Source organism: Patiria miniata, unplaced genomic scaffold (genome assembly GCF_015706575.1).
Source record: "Patiria miniata isolate m_02_andy unplaced genomic scaffold, ASM1570657v1 HiC_scaffold_28, whole genome shotgun sequence".
In the NCBI taxonomy this organism is placed as follows: Eukaryota; Metazoa; Echinodermata; class Asteroidea; order Valvatida; family Asterinidae; genus Patiria; species Patiria miniata.
This window is the reverse complement of record NW_024037067.1, coordinates 6,130,598-6,146,908: the sequence shown is the minus strand read 5'-3', so window position 1 is coordinate 6,146,908 and position 16,311 is coordinate 6,130,598. Positions and strand designations below refer to the sequence as shown.

The following is a 16,311-nucleotide window of genomic DNA, read 5'->3' as shown; positions in this document are numbered from 1 at the left end:
GACATTCAACATATGGTATCGTAATAGTTCTGTTTAGGTGATTCCAAACATAAAGTAACTATTTCTGCTTGTATCTTCGCCAAATTTTTAGGTAGGCCTAATGCGCCTATCAATTGTTTCCCCCACTTTTGGGATCTATAGGCATTTGATAGGTGCATAAGCCCCAAAACCTAAAAGTGTCTTTCGTTCTCTTATAATGTCCGGTCTTAATTAGCCCTTTTTATAGCTCCATGATTAGCCCCATAAATGTGGCCTATTTACTGGACTGCCTCCGTAAACATAGGCCACACATCCATATGTACAAAAATCGTGTTGACTTTGCCAAATTTTGATTTTCACATTTAGGCTTAGTTTATAGGATTTTTTTGCTTTAGAAGCATACTCACCCTCTTTATAGGCTAATCAGAAAGTGCTGCCTTTTTCAGATGTCTAATTTTTGTGAAATTTCATGTTGAAATTTTGATACGCAAACGTGTAAAAATGAATCTGGAAATTTCACAAAAAATATACATCTGAAAAAGGCAGCACTTTCTGATTAGCCTATAAAGAGGGTGAGTATGCTTCTAAAGCAAAAAAACCCTACAAACTAAGCCTAATTGCAAAAATCAAAATTTGGCAAAGTGCGACACGTTTTTGTACATGTGGATGTGTGGCCTATGTTTACGGAGGCAGTCCAGTAAATAGGCCACATTTATGGGGCTACCCTAACCCTAACCCTAACCCTTGTCCGAAAATTCGGGGTGTCGGAACATAGGGGTGTTGGAACATAGAGCACTTGCCCACGGCTACCATGTGTGGGCAGGCCACGCTGCTGAGGACTCGGACTGAGCATAGAAGGTACGTGGACTGGCAGAGAGACGGTCGGAGGTGATACGTCCAAAATCAGTGGGTTTCATATGATGCCGTACTAGTCCAAGTATCCGAATACACTTGGGTTTAATACGAGGACTGTTTAGTTTCGATGTCTAAGTAGTAAACTATTTTATTGTAGGCACCCTAGGCCAAGAACAATTTAGGGAATTTTTTTTTTTTTGGACTTATTTATCATTCAGAAGCCTTCATTTTTAACAATAAGACACGGAGGAAGGAAAATAAATGGACAAAAAGGTTACTCATAGTCATAGGCCTACCGTATCGTACCTATCCAAACGATACAAACCAAATTGCCCACTAACTCTGCGTAACGGACCACAACATTCTGACTTGCCAGCAGTAGTATGCTGTTAACTAGTGGCTTCATGTGCTCATATTATACGACGGCTGTTTGATGATGCACTCTAAGCGGTCCGCGTAATTCATACCATCTTCCAAGTGCATGAAACTGATGCTAACTGCATACTAGTGCTTGCAAATTAGTACTGGGGTATCCCCAGCTAGTCTGCTACCACACTCATGTGCCTGAGTGATACACCCAACATCCCCTCCCCTAGCCCCATAAATGTGGCCTATTTACTGGACTGCCTCCGTAAACATAGGCCACACATCCACATGTACAAAAACGTGTCGCACTTTGCCAAATTTTGATTTTCACATTCAGGCTTAGTTTGTAGGGTTTTTTGCTTTAGAAGCATACTCACCCTCTTTATAGGCTAATCAGAAAGTGCTGCCTTTTTCAGATGTCTATTTTTCGTGAAATTTCCAGATTCATTTGCACACGTTTGCGTATCAAATTTCAACATGAAATTTCACAAAAATGAGACATCTGAGAAAGGCAGCACTTTCTGATTAGCCTATAAAGAGGGTGAGTATGCTTCTAAAGCAAAAACCCCCTACAAACTAAGCCTAAATGTGAAAATCAAAATTTGGCAAAGTGCGACACGTTTTTGTACATGTGGATGTGTGGCCTATAGATGTTTACGGAGGCAGTCCAGTAAATAGGCCATATTTATGGGGCTACCCCTCCCCCAGCTTGGTCCCAAGAAGCTTCACTGCTTTCAGTTCTAATATTACAGAAAACCCCACCTCCAATAGACCCAATGCGTTAAGGCTTTGTATTGCATGGAAAGGCATGAGTAAACCTGTTGTGCATTCATTGTTACTAGATTAAAATGACAAAAAAGAGTCTCTGAGACACCCGCAGTGCTGTAAGGTCTATTGGAATCCGTGACTGTTCTTCATGGGTGAGGCATACTGACTGAAACATCGTGTTTCCACCCAATCTTTCCACAGAATCCACAACATCACAAAGAGATTTGCTTTTCTGCGGAGTCGCAATAATGGTGGGATTAACCCTAACCTTCCCAAATCCTCCCAAATCCTCTTTGCAAAATGGAGGATTTTGCAGGATTGAGGCTATACGGCAAAACTGTGCGGCTAATTTTGGCAGATGCCCTGCGTCAAGGGCTTAGGCCGGACCTTGTACTGTTTGTGCTCAGCCGTGCATAAATGTAGGCCTACATTATACTTGAAATCCTCCGCACTGCTCCATTATGCCACTGGCTCTGCCTTAACATATTGACAGTGATTTCCGGAGGATTTTGCAGGATTAAAGCCTTACAAAGATTACCCTTCCAAAGACCACATTCAAGAAAAAACAGAGGATTTTGCAGGATTGATTTTACTTCCCAGCAAAAATGCCTAGGGAGTTAGGTTAATATTTTGATTTTTAAATATTCGGTTTGAATTCCACTATTCTGTTTGGAATTTGGAAACCGGATATTCGAGACCGACCTTAAAAGAAAATATGCCTTCCACTTTTTGTGACACGCGCTAAAGAAAACAACAGGAGCATATAATCTCCCAATTTGCTCCATGGTCTCTGACAGTAACCGCATTCACTCGCTAGTGGTCTTCTTGGTTCGTGAATAGCCTACCCATTTGAACTGACCAGAGCGTTCTCATCCATGTTTTAACCAAAGTTACATGTTCAGCTCTGGAGGGCATTGCATTGCTCACTTGTCACTTTTTGTTGCCGTGACTGTGAGCTGGGTGGGAAATTTCGGTGAAATCGGATACGACAGTTATTCGGTTTGGGAAAAAAGTAGGATAAGGCCAAAAAAAAAAATAAGTCGGTCTCTGGTCAGCGCCGCGTCGATTTTAATCATGCGCGTCGATCTTTTTTTTTCCCAAAATGTTCCTCGGTAGCTCCAACAGCACCCTCTATTTCCGCACCTCAATTTTTTTTTTTACCAAAGAGCACTAAGGAATGGGAAATTGCACCAAGGCAAATGATCGAAAGCACCAAGGCAAATTATGGAGGACACCAATGTACATGAGGACACCAAAAAAGCAAAATAGTACCCCACATTGTCTGTACAATCCAGGCTTGAAGAAAAAAAAAAAAAAAAAAAAAAAAAAAAGCCGCGTGGCCGCGTCAATTCTAGAACTTTGGTCTGACCAGAGACCGAATATTTTTTTTTTTGGCCTAATCGGATTTTGAAATTCTTCCACCACTATTTAAAAATACTATTATTAAATGACTTTCTCGTTTTTTTTGTTTTTTTTACTTTTTTTTTTTTTTGAAATCCTGGTAATAATTTCATTGAAATGTGAAAAGGTTGTTAAGACATGTATGCAAAGCAATGTCAAGCGGCAATATATTTGATACAGGAATAACCAACAAAATAATTGTATAGTATTTTTGTTTTGTTTGTGTTACAAAAAGACAATGAAACACAAAACAATTTTTTTAACTTGAATCGAGAACAGGTCTTAGTTTAAAGGGAAAAAATATATAATTTGGCAAAGACAGTTTAAAAGCAACAACAGTTAACATAGCTACATTTTAACTCACATCCACTTGTAATTTCAGCTCATTTAAACAAAAATTGGTCAGAGCATACTGACCGGAACGTCGAGTTTATACCTCTGGTTCTTTTCAGAACCATTCTCTTAGTTGAGAAAGTATTCGCACATGGTGTTTCCGCAAACCTTTCATTATTTAGCATCTCCACCATGCAAAGCCTCAAATCTTACTCAGCTCATTTAAGTCACATCCACTTGTAATTTCAGCTCAAAAAATGAACAAAAGAAGGAAAAGTTAATTTATCCTCAATAGATAAATTCATATTAATACTGTAATTGCCTCAATTTTGTCTGTGCTTGACATGATAATAAGATTTTTAAAAAAAGACAGTCGGCATCTTTATTTAAGTTTACATCATATAGGGCTATTGACCCTTTGATTATCCATGTCCGGGATAATGGGCTTACTACCCGGATATTCATTGATAACAAGGACGTAAATCCGACACAGGTCACCATATATCTGTTGAAATATACCGTGTGTTTACCATGTATACAGCCATACCGGCAGCTAGCTCTACATACATGTTCATAGAATACCAGTAGGTATGCCCAATAGTTCATCTTATTGTCTCTGTAATAACGCACTGGTTGCACGTGATTGTACTGTATCCCACATTTCACATTTTTTTTCAGTTGTCTGACATAACTCCTACGTGACAGTGGGATTTTTTAAGCGCAGTGCTTCAACGACTGCTTTATCGGCCATTATCTAGACTTTGGTCCAAACACTGATATATTCTTTGCGTGAAATACTGTGCGTAGACAATTGCTTCGGTGCCTTGGTCAGGTACAGCATATATGTGACGCGTTTGTGGTACATTCCCCATTGTGCTCTCCGAGACCTGCAGTGGAGGTCGCGAGGCTGTAGTTATTGGAGAAGAGTGCCATTCATGTTTGGATAAATGTGGTATGAATTACCTTACGTGTATATTTTATAGCACTGTTCATTATGAGCAGGATTTTTTTTGTACACATGTACTAGGCTGTGTTCCAAATCCTTAGCTACAACACTCGGCTTTTAAGAAGTGGATTATGCTTTCCTTGGTGTATGTGTGTCTGCCATTGCCTGCCTTATTAATTCACAGGCAGCCTGATTCTCTGTCTTCAGCCAATTACTGAACAGTGCTTTGAAATCCCCTTCATTCACAACTGGCCAAAAAAGAACAAGATACATTCAATTTTCCTGTGCATCAATCAGTTGTAAATTAATTTGTACATTTTATTTTATATTTTCTGTAAAATTTGATTCACCATGTATGTATAGTCAATTTGCTTCTTGTCTTAGCCTCAGGCTCGTCTTACAGTCGGACTATAGGGGGAGTCAGGTTGGTGTAGCGGTACTTTCCTTGCCTTCCACCACTGTGAATCCTGCCTGGGCCAATATGTGGATTGGGTTTCAGTCCCTACCTGATTCCGTGGGTTTTCCTCAGAATATTCCTCTGGGCTTTTCCTCCCACCTCTAAAACTGTAATTTCTTCTCATTGTCTTCTCTCTACAGGTTTCTTCAGACTTACGAGCTACAGTGCCTAGGGCACTTTTGAGGGATCCTTGGGTTCATTACCAGAAAGAAATAAAATAAATAAATAAAAATAACATCTCATTTTTTTATCCTTGTAGATTAATAAACAGATGTGCTGCTTCGCTACAACTACAAGTCTTGAGTGCATCCTTTGAATAAAAATCTCATCGACTCTCACCAGACAGCTAGACCGGGCTCGTACCCAGCTCATCAGCGGAACATATCACCATCCATCAGCGTCTGATTATCCGAGATTCCCCCACTCCCCCACTCCCCCCTCCATCCCATCCTAAAAGATGCCTTCAGCTTCGTCGCCTGCCAGTTGATGTAGCCTGAGTAATTGATACATCACTGCCATTGACGATAATCGCGATGGAGTTGGTAAGTGCATCCTTTTAGCTTTCAGTGCACAATTAGGATTGATTGGTGCCGCTAGTACATGTATACGCATGTTCTTTAAAAAGCATGTCCTGGCTGCTTACTGGTCTACTGAAGTTACTTAGAAACCAAATTATCAATTTTGTACATTGCGGTGCTGTTGCTATCCCATTTCGTGTTTGAACCATTTTGTTTTTAAAATTTGGCTCAGGAATAACATAATGTTCCCCAAAACTGCAGACTATGATTAACTATGACAAGTGCTTTTGTTGGAACATTGTCGGTGAACTTCTGAGTTTTTACTGTATTACAGGAATTTGCATGAATCTTTCTAATTTTAACAATTGTTTGCTACTGTATACCCAGCATGATATGTGACAGAGGGGTACTCCCCCCTCCCCATATCCCTATACCCAATACACACCCTAGACTATTATTACCTAACACCCCCCCCCCCCCCCCCCCGACATCTCAAAAGAATTCCAGAGATTCTGGTAACGCAATGACCAACAAAAAAGCGGGGGAGGGGGTTCGTGTCACATATCTTGCTACAACAACTGTGTATGGACACTATAGACCAACCCCAGGAAAATGCTTACAAAATCTCCAATTGCACCAAAAGTAAATCTTTCAAAGATACTTCATGTTGCTTCAGGTAAAGTTACAAGCTAACGCAATTGGAGAGAACACCAAGTAGTAACCTGCCAATTTTCTTTTCAGAACGCCCCCCCCCCCTCAAAATTAAAATTATATCAAGCCTTTCAAACTGAGTATTATAAGGAGAATCTATGGGCAAAACCACCTGAGTAGTTTTGGTCCTACTTATAACATATTTAAACAAAAATCTGTGCAAGTTTTATTTCCTTTTAGTTTTAACCAACACATACACACGGTAAACAAGTGTTTGGGTCAATATCTGATACATTTTTAGTATGTCCCTTTCTTTGCAACACATTGTACCGATCTATTTTCGCCAGTCTCCCCTCTAAAATGTTTAAGTATCTGGATAAAGGTCGCCATAGCCTGCCCTGTATCCACAATGCGTCGTTCTACTTGAGATTGCCTATTGTCGATCTGTTTGCACAATATCAGAATACACCACGCCTACGGTCCAAAGTTCCACAGGCAGTGCAGCATACACCCATTTTAAAGTTCCTGTGTACGCATGCTCGCAAACCATGTGGTTAATGTGCACTTAACAAGAAACACTGCATTTTGGACTACTGGACGAAAAAAAAATGAAATTTTTAAACCAAGGGTTACTAGGGCTTCATAGTGATATCTGTCAGGTGAAATCGTTATGAAAAAAATCCTTATTAAAGGGAAAATACAACATTTGCAAACATCAAAAAATAAAACTACCAAATCATTTTGAAATACCTTGCTGGACTGTTAGTGAATGACAGTGTAAAGCATCCTGTAAAATCATGGCACCTGGTATACTGTCATTTTCAAGAAAAGTGGTATTTTTGTATCAATTTCCAACGCTGATCGGCCAATCAGCGTTGAAAAAAACTGGCTTTTTTTCAAATACTGGCACCAGTTTTGGTTACAATTTGAGACAGGGATTTCTTGCAACCGAGAGATTTGAATCTATTAAGTAGACAGAGTTCAGTGCCCTTGATGTTGATAACTGTAATTGAATTACAGTTTGTTTCAATAAAAAAAAAACCACAAATATGATCACGAATGAAACAAAAGTTGTTAAAAACATAAAATCTTTTAATTTAATTTCTAAATAAGTGTGTTTTAACTGAGGTTGATGTTAATCGGTTTGCACGGTATTGAAATTTTAGAATTCAAATTCTAAACAGTTATAATTTGTATTATAACATTGGCGACTCTCATTCATTCAAAAGAAAACAAACAAACAAACAAAGACAAATCGTGATAACAAATCCATACCAACTTCAATGGGTGTTTACCAAAACTGCATAAATTGCCACACGCAATGCTCTCAACTTTAATCGGGTGTAGAAATCACTATCTTAAATTACAGTATCTATATCATTACCTATTATGGCAAGATAGAACTTTCCTAAACAGGCGTGATAAAGTTTCCGCCCTTTTGAATGGGTGTGAATTAAATGTCAACAAAATACCACAGAAATGGGTTATGCATTGAAGTGTTCTTTTTTTTTTTATCGCATCCATGATGTACGTGGGCATTAAGCTCGACTGTTGCCTGACTACTGGTCATTTGTATGATCCTCTAGATATTTGCTGCCAAATCGTTTTGATTAATTCCGGAATCATTTGACAGAAACTGGTTCCTCCAAAATTTGTGATAAGAACTTGTTATTGCTGTCAATCATCATTGCGAAATATGGTATATTTTACGGGATTTAAAAAAAAAAATTTGTTGGATGCATCAAATTATTTCAAAGCTGATGAGTGTCGCTGAAGTAGATTTGGCAATTCAGCAACCAAAATTTACATTCCATACTTTTCTGGGTTTTTTTTTTTTTTGGGGGGGGGGCAGTTTTCAAATTGTTGCTTTAAGTGTTTTTTTGTCCTTGCAAAAATATTAACCTTAACTGCCCTGAATCCTTCAAAATCCTCTTTGCCAAAGTGGAGGAATTTGGAGGATTGAGGTTACATGGCAAAAGTGCGTTACTAATTTCGTATGCACTTTGTCGAGGTCTTGGGCCAGACCTTGCGTTGTTTTTGCTTAGCCATGCATAAATATAGGCCTGGATTATGCTTGAAATCCTCCGTACTGCTCCAGGATGTCACTGGCCAAGCCTCAAAATATTGACAGTCACTGCCGCAGGATTTTGCAGGTTTCAGGCAGTGGTCACCCCACCACGGACCGTATTCAAGAAATAATGGAGGAATTTGTAGGATTGAGGCTCCATGCTATTTTTCCATGAGACCAATTGCAGGATTTTGCAGGATTGAAGCTACATCCTAGCAAAAAGGCCTAGTGAGTTAGGGTTATTTGAAAATTGTCAAAATTATGTGTGCGGATGTTCAATGTCCAATTGCATTGCAAAACATGAGCTTTTTTTCCATCTGCTTACTCCTTATTTTCTCCATTTCTTTTATCATACGAAAACTGCAGCTGCACTATGCTAATGAAATCTTAAAATCTTTAATTCCATGCTTGAAATATCTGTGAAATAGTAACACAAAAGCATCAATAGCACATAAACAGAAAAAAGACAAATTTATTTTTATGCATGACATTTTGTGTGTAAGGGTAGCACAAACGTGCGGAAAAAACTTTTTCACACTCGATTTAACAATTTCATAAGTACCGGTACATGTATGTACGTCAAACCTCATACATGTAAATGACCCAAAATCATTTGTCAATGAAAATACAATGTAGTAGTGTGTAATGCTTATTGGATTACTAGCTTTTAAGTCCCATAATACCTGGCCTTTTGTTGTCCAATATTTTGTACAAGAAGTAATGAACTGTGAAATGCCTTTTTACAGAATCAGTCATTGTGATCTGTTACACGGTACCCTGTGGAGACATGGGTGTAATAGGGAACAAATGATTGAATACGTCTCCACAGGGCAATTTCTATAGGTTAATATGTCTCCAGAAGGTTATGAAATACATGTAGATGGATTTTACTCTAAAAGTAGGAATTTCCAAGGTGTGTTGATCCGTCGCAAATTGAAGTATTTTATGTAAGGGATATTGAGTCCGAATTTCAGCCCAGTAAATTAATTCTGGTTAAAAGAAGAGCATTTTGAAACTACCCTTTCCAACTTGAAAACTTTAGTACACGAAAACAAAGGAATGACTCCACAAGGATACAAATTCCAGTATGGGTGGGGTCATATTCCTCTTTTTCAGTGGTGTTACTGGATGTTTGGGTTAGGCATACGGGCATCTCACCTCCGAATTTTAGGAAGGCAAAAAAATGAACTTTTTCTTGTTAAAAACCTACTTGGTTCCCCCTCCAAAAATGATCAAGGCCCCTAAGAAATTGGGGAGGCAAAACAAATGAGCTAAAATGATATTGTTAAAAACCTGTGAATCCCCCACCAGGAAACGAGCCCCCCCCCCCCCCACATGTGCCTTTTCCCCAGCAAATTGGACCTCAAATACGACACTGCTCTCGCTGTCTATGAAATATACAAGTGATTTTTCTTTGTGTCTGCCAGGGTACCCCAGTGTGGTTTGACTCCGGAGGGGAGTACCCCCTCCCAGGCAGGGTGACAGAGACGTATGGAGGGGAAGCAGAGGGCGTCCAAGTACAGTGTGTACTGGACGAAAAGGTGGGTTATCGTAGCATCAATTCGGGCGATTCACAATGAAGTGCGCCACCAAGAGTTTGCCAAGGAGAGCTCATTTTCCCCAGTGCATTGTGGGAGATGGTCGACAAATTCGCAGCGCGGGACATTTGAAATTGTTCGTTTTTCCGGTCAGTAGTTTCGTAAGCGTATGATTCGAGTTTCTGTTTGCCCTTTTCTTTTCTTTTTATCAGTATGGTGTTTTTTTTGTAAGGCGGCAGAACGCGCTATGCCCCAATCTATAACAAATTAGCTCAAGTTGTCTACTGACACTCAAATGGGACATGTTTTGTCGACCATAAACTTGAAATATGGACTCTCCATGGCAAAGTCTTGGTGGCGCACTGCATTGTGAATCGCCCAAATTCTTGCAAGTTGCTTACCTGAATATTTATGCATTAACTTTTTATCATAGTTGGCTGTGTTTGCTCATTCGATTTCACACAGTGAAAATCATTGGATTTCTCGCAATCCGTCCAATAACGGTGTCATAATGATCGATAGAGCAACTCCACGAAAGACAGTAGCAGACATAGATGGAATGCATAATGAATTGAGATGTATGGTACGGTATAAGGCAACAGTGAGTGTGTAACAGTGCAATCATAAACAGTTTCATTTTTTTTTTAGCAATGATAGCTTAATTTATGACCTTTATTTCTGTTCATCTGTCAGATGTACACTGTCTCAAAACCCAAAGAGCGTATCAGAATACGACACGATGCATTGGAGATCCAACACATTGATGACATGATACAGCTAAGGTAAAGCATAATTTTTTTTGGGGGGGGGGTAGATTTCTCATGGATTTTTTGTTTAATCATACCGTTCCCCCTTTAGTTATTTTTGATAAACATTTACATGAAGTGTATTGTGTCTTCAGACCTTTATCATGAGGCCACCATTTCAGTCGTGTTCCCTGTATCCAATGACAGTAATGAATGATAATGTTTTTTGTGCAAAAAGGAACCAGACTATTTTTCCTTCAAGCCTCGCTTTGGTTACGTTGATTTGAATGGGAAAAATCCAAATGGCCACAACATGATAATAGTCTATTGCATTTCGGGCCATATAAAATATCGCAAATATTGATACGTTAAAATTGGCCGGCATTGTTTCACGAACAACTTGGATATTTTAAACTGACTTACACTAATGGCATAAAATAAATTCTCTCTTGTTGCACAAAAAATGTAACCAGCATATTTTCACGCAGAGTTTTATCACCAAAGCAATATGAACTTGTTCATATTCGTGGATCATTAACTGCATAGACTGCTCTGACCCAATTTCGCTCTTGAAACTCAAGTGCAAATCTTGTTTGACAAATTATACACCTTTTTAAAAACCTTTAAATCAATCTTGTATTTTGATCCCATCAATTTCGAATTTGTTACACCCTTTTACGAACCGCAAAAGGACATCATTGCAATTTGTAGATTGTCACAGATTAGGAGCACTTAAGATCAGTATCAATCGTTGAATCATTAACAAAACAAAAGTGTTTCAATCTCAGATTTTCAGTCTTCGCTACTAATTATTAACCGTAATATTTCTTTAATTGATATAAATTTGGGCGAATGCTGAAGTATTCTGTTAATAATAATACCACGAAGCATATCTCAGTCAAGTATTAAATACCATTTTCCACTGATGATATTTTCCAGAATAAGATAAGATTATTATAATTTTCAAGGAGAACTTCTTTATTTGCTGCTTTGCATTTTTATTCAAAGCAAGTCGTACCTCAAAAACAGGTCAATTCTATTTATAACGATGAGAGTTATAAAACAGATCCAGCTCCCATAAATTGGCCGAAACAAAGTTATTATATTCCTTCTGCTGATAAAAACCTCTGGTGATGTGGAACATTTTTCTTCCCCAAAAATGGCACAATGAAATTTAGGCTCCACAACCACAAATGAGGCCATATATCAATGTAAAATAATAAGGTAAGAGAATTTCATTTTCTCCGAGCATCCCTAAATCCATAAATTTTAACAATTTCACGAACACATGGCTTGTTCTCCTGTTCAAAATTTGTCAATCACTCGTTTCGAAAAAAAAACCAAAACAAAGCATGACAGGTGTTGTATTCGAGGGTCCTTAATTGAAAAAAGAGTAAAATACAGGAGACGGCACGGAGTGCGTCAACCATCAGGGTCCCCTTGCTGGCGTTGCCAGGCAACAGCTTCGGGAAATACATAGGAAATCAGGGAGAAGGATTAAAGTGGCCCGGAGCGATGTTGACTCGTGATATTTGTATCAACAGTAAATATCTTGTCCTTTCATGGAGCAGTTTTGGATAGTAAGCTGTTCATTACGGTGAATTAATGGTGGCCATCAGACATGGCAAATTAGTACATCTTTTCAGAGAGCAGTCTACATTGTACATGCACACGGAGGGCACGGCCCAACATGAATATGACATTTGGCAGGAATAGACTTCCGTAGAATTTTGCTGTTCTCTGTTTGTGACACTCTTAAAATGTACGTTTTTATAGTAGAGTGAACCAGTCATTCATTTCATTAACTACATGTTGATTCGAAGTGGATGTCTTTACTCTATTCCTTAATACAAAAAGAAATACAATGCATACTTTCTAAACCTTGGTTGAAATACATACGTTTTTAACCATGTTTGTAAAATATTCCTTGTAGATCAGAAGTGAGATTTGACTGATAATATACATTTGTAAATAAAAAGGGAAATGTTGATAAAGTTGTGTTATATGAAGAACAAAACTAAACATGACTTTTTATAATCATTTTACTAGTAAATTCAACAGTTTATTTCATTTCCCCCTAAATTTGGTTGCATTGAAATTGTCTATTGGCTTGACTGGAATATAAGTCCTCTAATGGGGTCAGTTGTAATTGACAATAAATCCTTCAGCAAATATTGACACGTGCTGTGCACTGCCACTGCATCATATAGCAAGGAACAGGAAAGAAGTGGACCCTAGATGTAAAAAAAAGACCCCTATCTAATTGCTTTACAGAGATCTCCATGAAGGCGCCATTCTCTTCAATCTGAAGACCAGATTTGACAAGGGACTCATCTATGTAAGCAAATTTATTTGGACAGGCATTTTTTGTTAAATGTATGTTAAGTATGGATCAACTTTTGCCATTTTGAATAGACTTGTGGGAGTGCAGTGAAATTTCTCATCAGTTTTCTTTTAACATTGTGTTTTAGTGTGATATGACAGGTAGTACATGTTATTTCATGCATTTTCTCTCTTTTGTAGCACTCAGTTATGTTTTGCAAGGGCTTGAGATTGTGAAGACGTTTTCAACAGAACTTTCCTTGAGAAAACCCACATGTATGCAGATTTGAGCCTTAAAATATCTCTTCAAGGTGGATGAACGCTTGTTATTTTAAGCCCTGCATTTTAAGGAAATGTGGAATTTCGCTCTTTACAACATTTGTTCAATGTGTGTTTGCTTCATAGACGTACACAGGAAGCATATTGGTTGCCGTCAACCCGTACAAACTCTTTGACATCTACGGCATTGATACAGTCAAGAAGTATGAAGGCAAGCCACTCGGACAGCTCCTTCCGTAAGTGACCTCAAAACATTTTTTTTAAATCTGCTGTTGATGGTCAGGAAATTGTGTGTTGATACATGTACCTCTGATTCATCTCCAAACAGTTTGTGCTTTAGACAGTCACTTTTTATGGTGCACCTGTAAAATTCCTCCAAGTTCACTCTAGTACCCCATTCAAAACCTTAAATTGCATTTAATCCAGGGTAGTCATGGTTGGTATGCTGGTGCTTTCTTACCTTCCATCTCTGTGACCTGAGTTCAAATCTCACCCGGGCCGATCAAGTTCTCTGTTTCTGCCTGATTCTGTGGGTTTTTAAATTTATGTACAATAATTTGGCAGTTGGACGGGATAACCCACGAAAAGTCTTTCGACTTATTTCCAGTGGGGTCCCTTGGTAGAAGATGTGGAAGGAATTTACCGTTTTAGTGGTGGGAGGAAAACCCCAGAATGATATTCTAAGGGAAACTCACGGAATCAGGCAGGGACCGAAAACCCAATCCACATATTGGCCCAGGCGGGATTCGAACCTGGGTCACAGTAGTGGAAGGCGAGAGAGTACCTATACGCCAACCTGATCCCCACAGATATATCCCGGGTTTTTCTCCCACTTGTGAACACTTGTGATGGACTTGTGAGGACTTGTGAGTGACTTGTGATGGACTTGTGATGGACTTGTGAGGACTTGTGAGTGACTTGTGAAGACTTGTGATTGACTTGTGATGGGCTTGTGATGGACTTGTGATGGGCTTGTGATGGATTTGTGATAGACTTGTGATGGACTTTTGATGGACTTGTGATGGACTTGTGATGGACTTTTGATGGACTTGTGATGGACTTGTGATTGACTTGTGATGGACTTGTGATGGACTTGTGAAGACATTTGAAGACTTGTGTGAAACTTGTGATGGACTACTACCCTGCTGTCTTGTTTTCTTCAAGCTGTTATGAGTGCATTCGTACAGTTGCAGAAACCAATGTTACATAACCGTAAAGAAATAAAAAAAAATAAGGAAAGAAATCAATAAAATTTGAATTATTTTCCATTTCAGCCACCTGTTTGCCATCGGCAACAGTGCCTACACCCGCATGATGCAGACAGACAAGAACCAGTGTGTTATCATCAGTGGAGAGAGCGGGGCCGGCAAAACAGAGAGCACTAAACTCATCATGCAGTACCTGGCAGCTGTCAATAAGTCCCCATCAAATCTCACCACAGAGCAGGTACATATCATAACCCTAAACCCTACAAGATCCTTGAAAATCCACTGGGAGGTTTTGGGAGGATTTTGTAGGATTGAGGAAGGTAAAGCACAGCCACTGTTTCAGTGAGTTGCCGTCAAACCTCACCACAGAACAGCATCCGATTTCAAGAAACAGTGCCTAGCTTACGCCATGCATAGGACTTGTGCAACAACTTGGTTGCGCAGCTAGTCATAAGCTTACGATCGATTTCACTAAATGTGGCGTAGCTGTGCGACGTTTTAAATACTCTAAACATCTTGGACGAGGATAATAACAGCATTTACAACGGCTGTTTGTGTATAGTTTTGTTCTGTCATGAAACAGTCGTTGAATCACCTCCGCCCACCATTTGAAAATGGTTTTGTCCGACTTTCATCAGAATCGTGCAGCAGCTCTAAAAAATTTATCATGAGTAAAATAGCAATTCATTTACCTAAAACACAAAGCTGTGTCTTGTATCAACCTTGACAAGTTGTGCAATGACAGGCTCCACAACGATCACGATTTGCTAGTAAAATAGTTCATTTTCAGTCGCTTCCCCACAACTCATGTCACCTAAAATGATTGCGCAAGTTTTTTTTGCGCAAGTCGCAGACTCACGCACTTTGAAACTTTCGTGCAGTGTGTCATAACTGAAATGTTGCGTAGTGTGACATGTCGCGTAACTTACGCAGTAAATTGTGACGCAAGTGGAGTTACGCCATTGCGTAAAGTTTTGTAAAATGGGCTGCAGGTATATTAACCCTAACCCTGTCCGATGCAACACAAAGTAATAGTTGTAAGAGTCTGTGAACCTTGTTGCATTGGGCCATCAACTCCAGTGCATAAATTGCCCATTCTGAGACAATGAGAGCTGGTTGTACTAAGCAGTGCTAATGTTGTATCCTGTGGCAGTTGGCAACTACCAGGCACTGAGGCACTTTGGCCTTGGGAATTTTTTTTACCGTATCGGATCTTGTTTAACTCTGTTGTCACTTTGGGCCCCAGTTGTTTGTTGTTTAAATGGGTTTTAGCCAAAAAAGGCCATTGGGTTCTTGCAGACTTATTTTGATTGCGAAATAAAATTTTGATATGAAAATAGGCAATATTCACAACTTTGTTTTAAGATAAAATTCACTTTCGTAGCCAACATGGTTCATTTTTCTTCGCAGATTTTGGAGGCCAATCCTTTGCTGGAATCCTTCGGCAATGCCAAGACGGTGAGAAATGACAACTCCAGTCGCTTTGGCAAATACACAGAAGTCTTCTTCAGGAGGTAAGTCTGGCAACCGGACTTACGGAAGGTTACTTTTTAAATATCTCCAACTGATGTCTGTTACATCCCAATACACTGAGCAAGTGAGTATGTGGAACATAAAAGCACCAGCTTCTGAATGCAGAAGTCCCTAGACAACCGATGATGCGAAAGGCCTAGATCCTTCAGTTGATGTGATCTATTTTGTCTCATTATGATAATGTGCATTTTTATAGACCAAGGTATTAGGAGTTACCCCTCATTTAGTATTGCGGTAAATGTTCTGGTTTTTCAGGGGAGTCATCAATAGTGCTAAAACAACAGATTACCTTCTGGAGAAGTCCAGGATAGTGCACCAGGTAAGTTGACATCTTTCTCCAATG

At 39.2% G+C, this 16,311-nt stretch overlaps 1 protein-coding gene across 1 annotated transcript in view; it reads left to right on the top strand.

The window, feature by feature from the left end:
- Positions 1 to 16,311, top strand: part of LOC119735106 (unconventional myosin-XV-like) — an 83,021-nt gene that overhangs the window by 496 nt on the left and 66,214 nt on the right. The window contains exons 2-9 of the mRNA XM_038208807.1: positions 5,365 to 5,647; positions 9,770 to 9,883; positions 10,574 to 10,662; positions 12,901 to 12,964; positions 13,354 to 13,463; positions 14,502 to 14,673; positions 15,846 to 15,949; positions 16,224 to 16,287. Of these exons, the coding sequence (XP_038064735.1) occupies positions 5,639 to 5,647; positions 9,770 to 9,883; positions 10,574 to 10,662; positions 12,901 to 12,964; positions 13,354 to 13,463; positions 14,502 to 14,673; positions 15,846 to 15,949; positions 16,224 to 16,287 (726 nt within the window). The 5' untranslated portion in view covers positions 5,365 to 5,638. The remainder of the gene's footprint in view (positions 1 to 5,364; positions 5,648 to 9,769; positions 9,884 to 10,573; positions 10,663 to 12,900; positions 12,965 to 13,353; positions 13,464 to 14,501; positions 14,674 to 15,845; positions 15,950 to 16,223; positions 16,288 to 16,311) is intronic.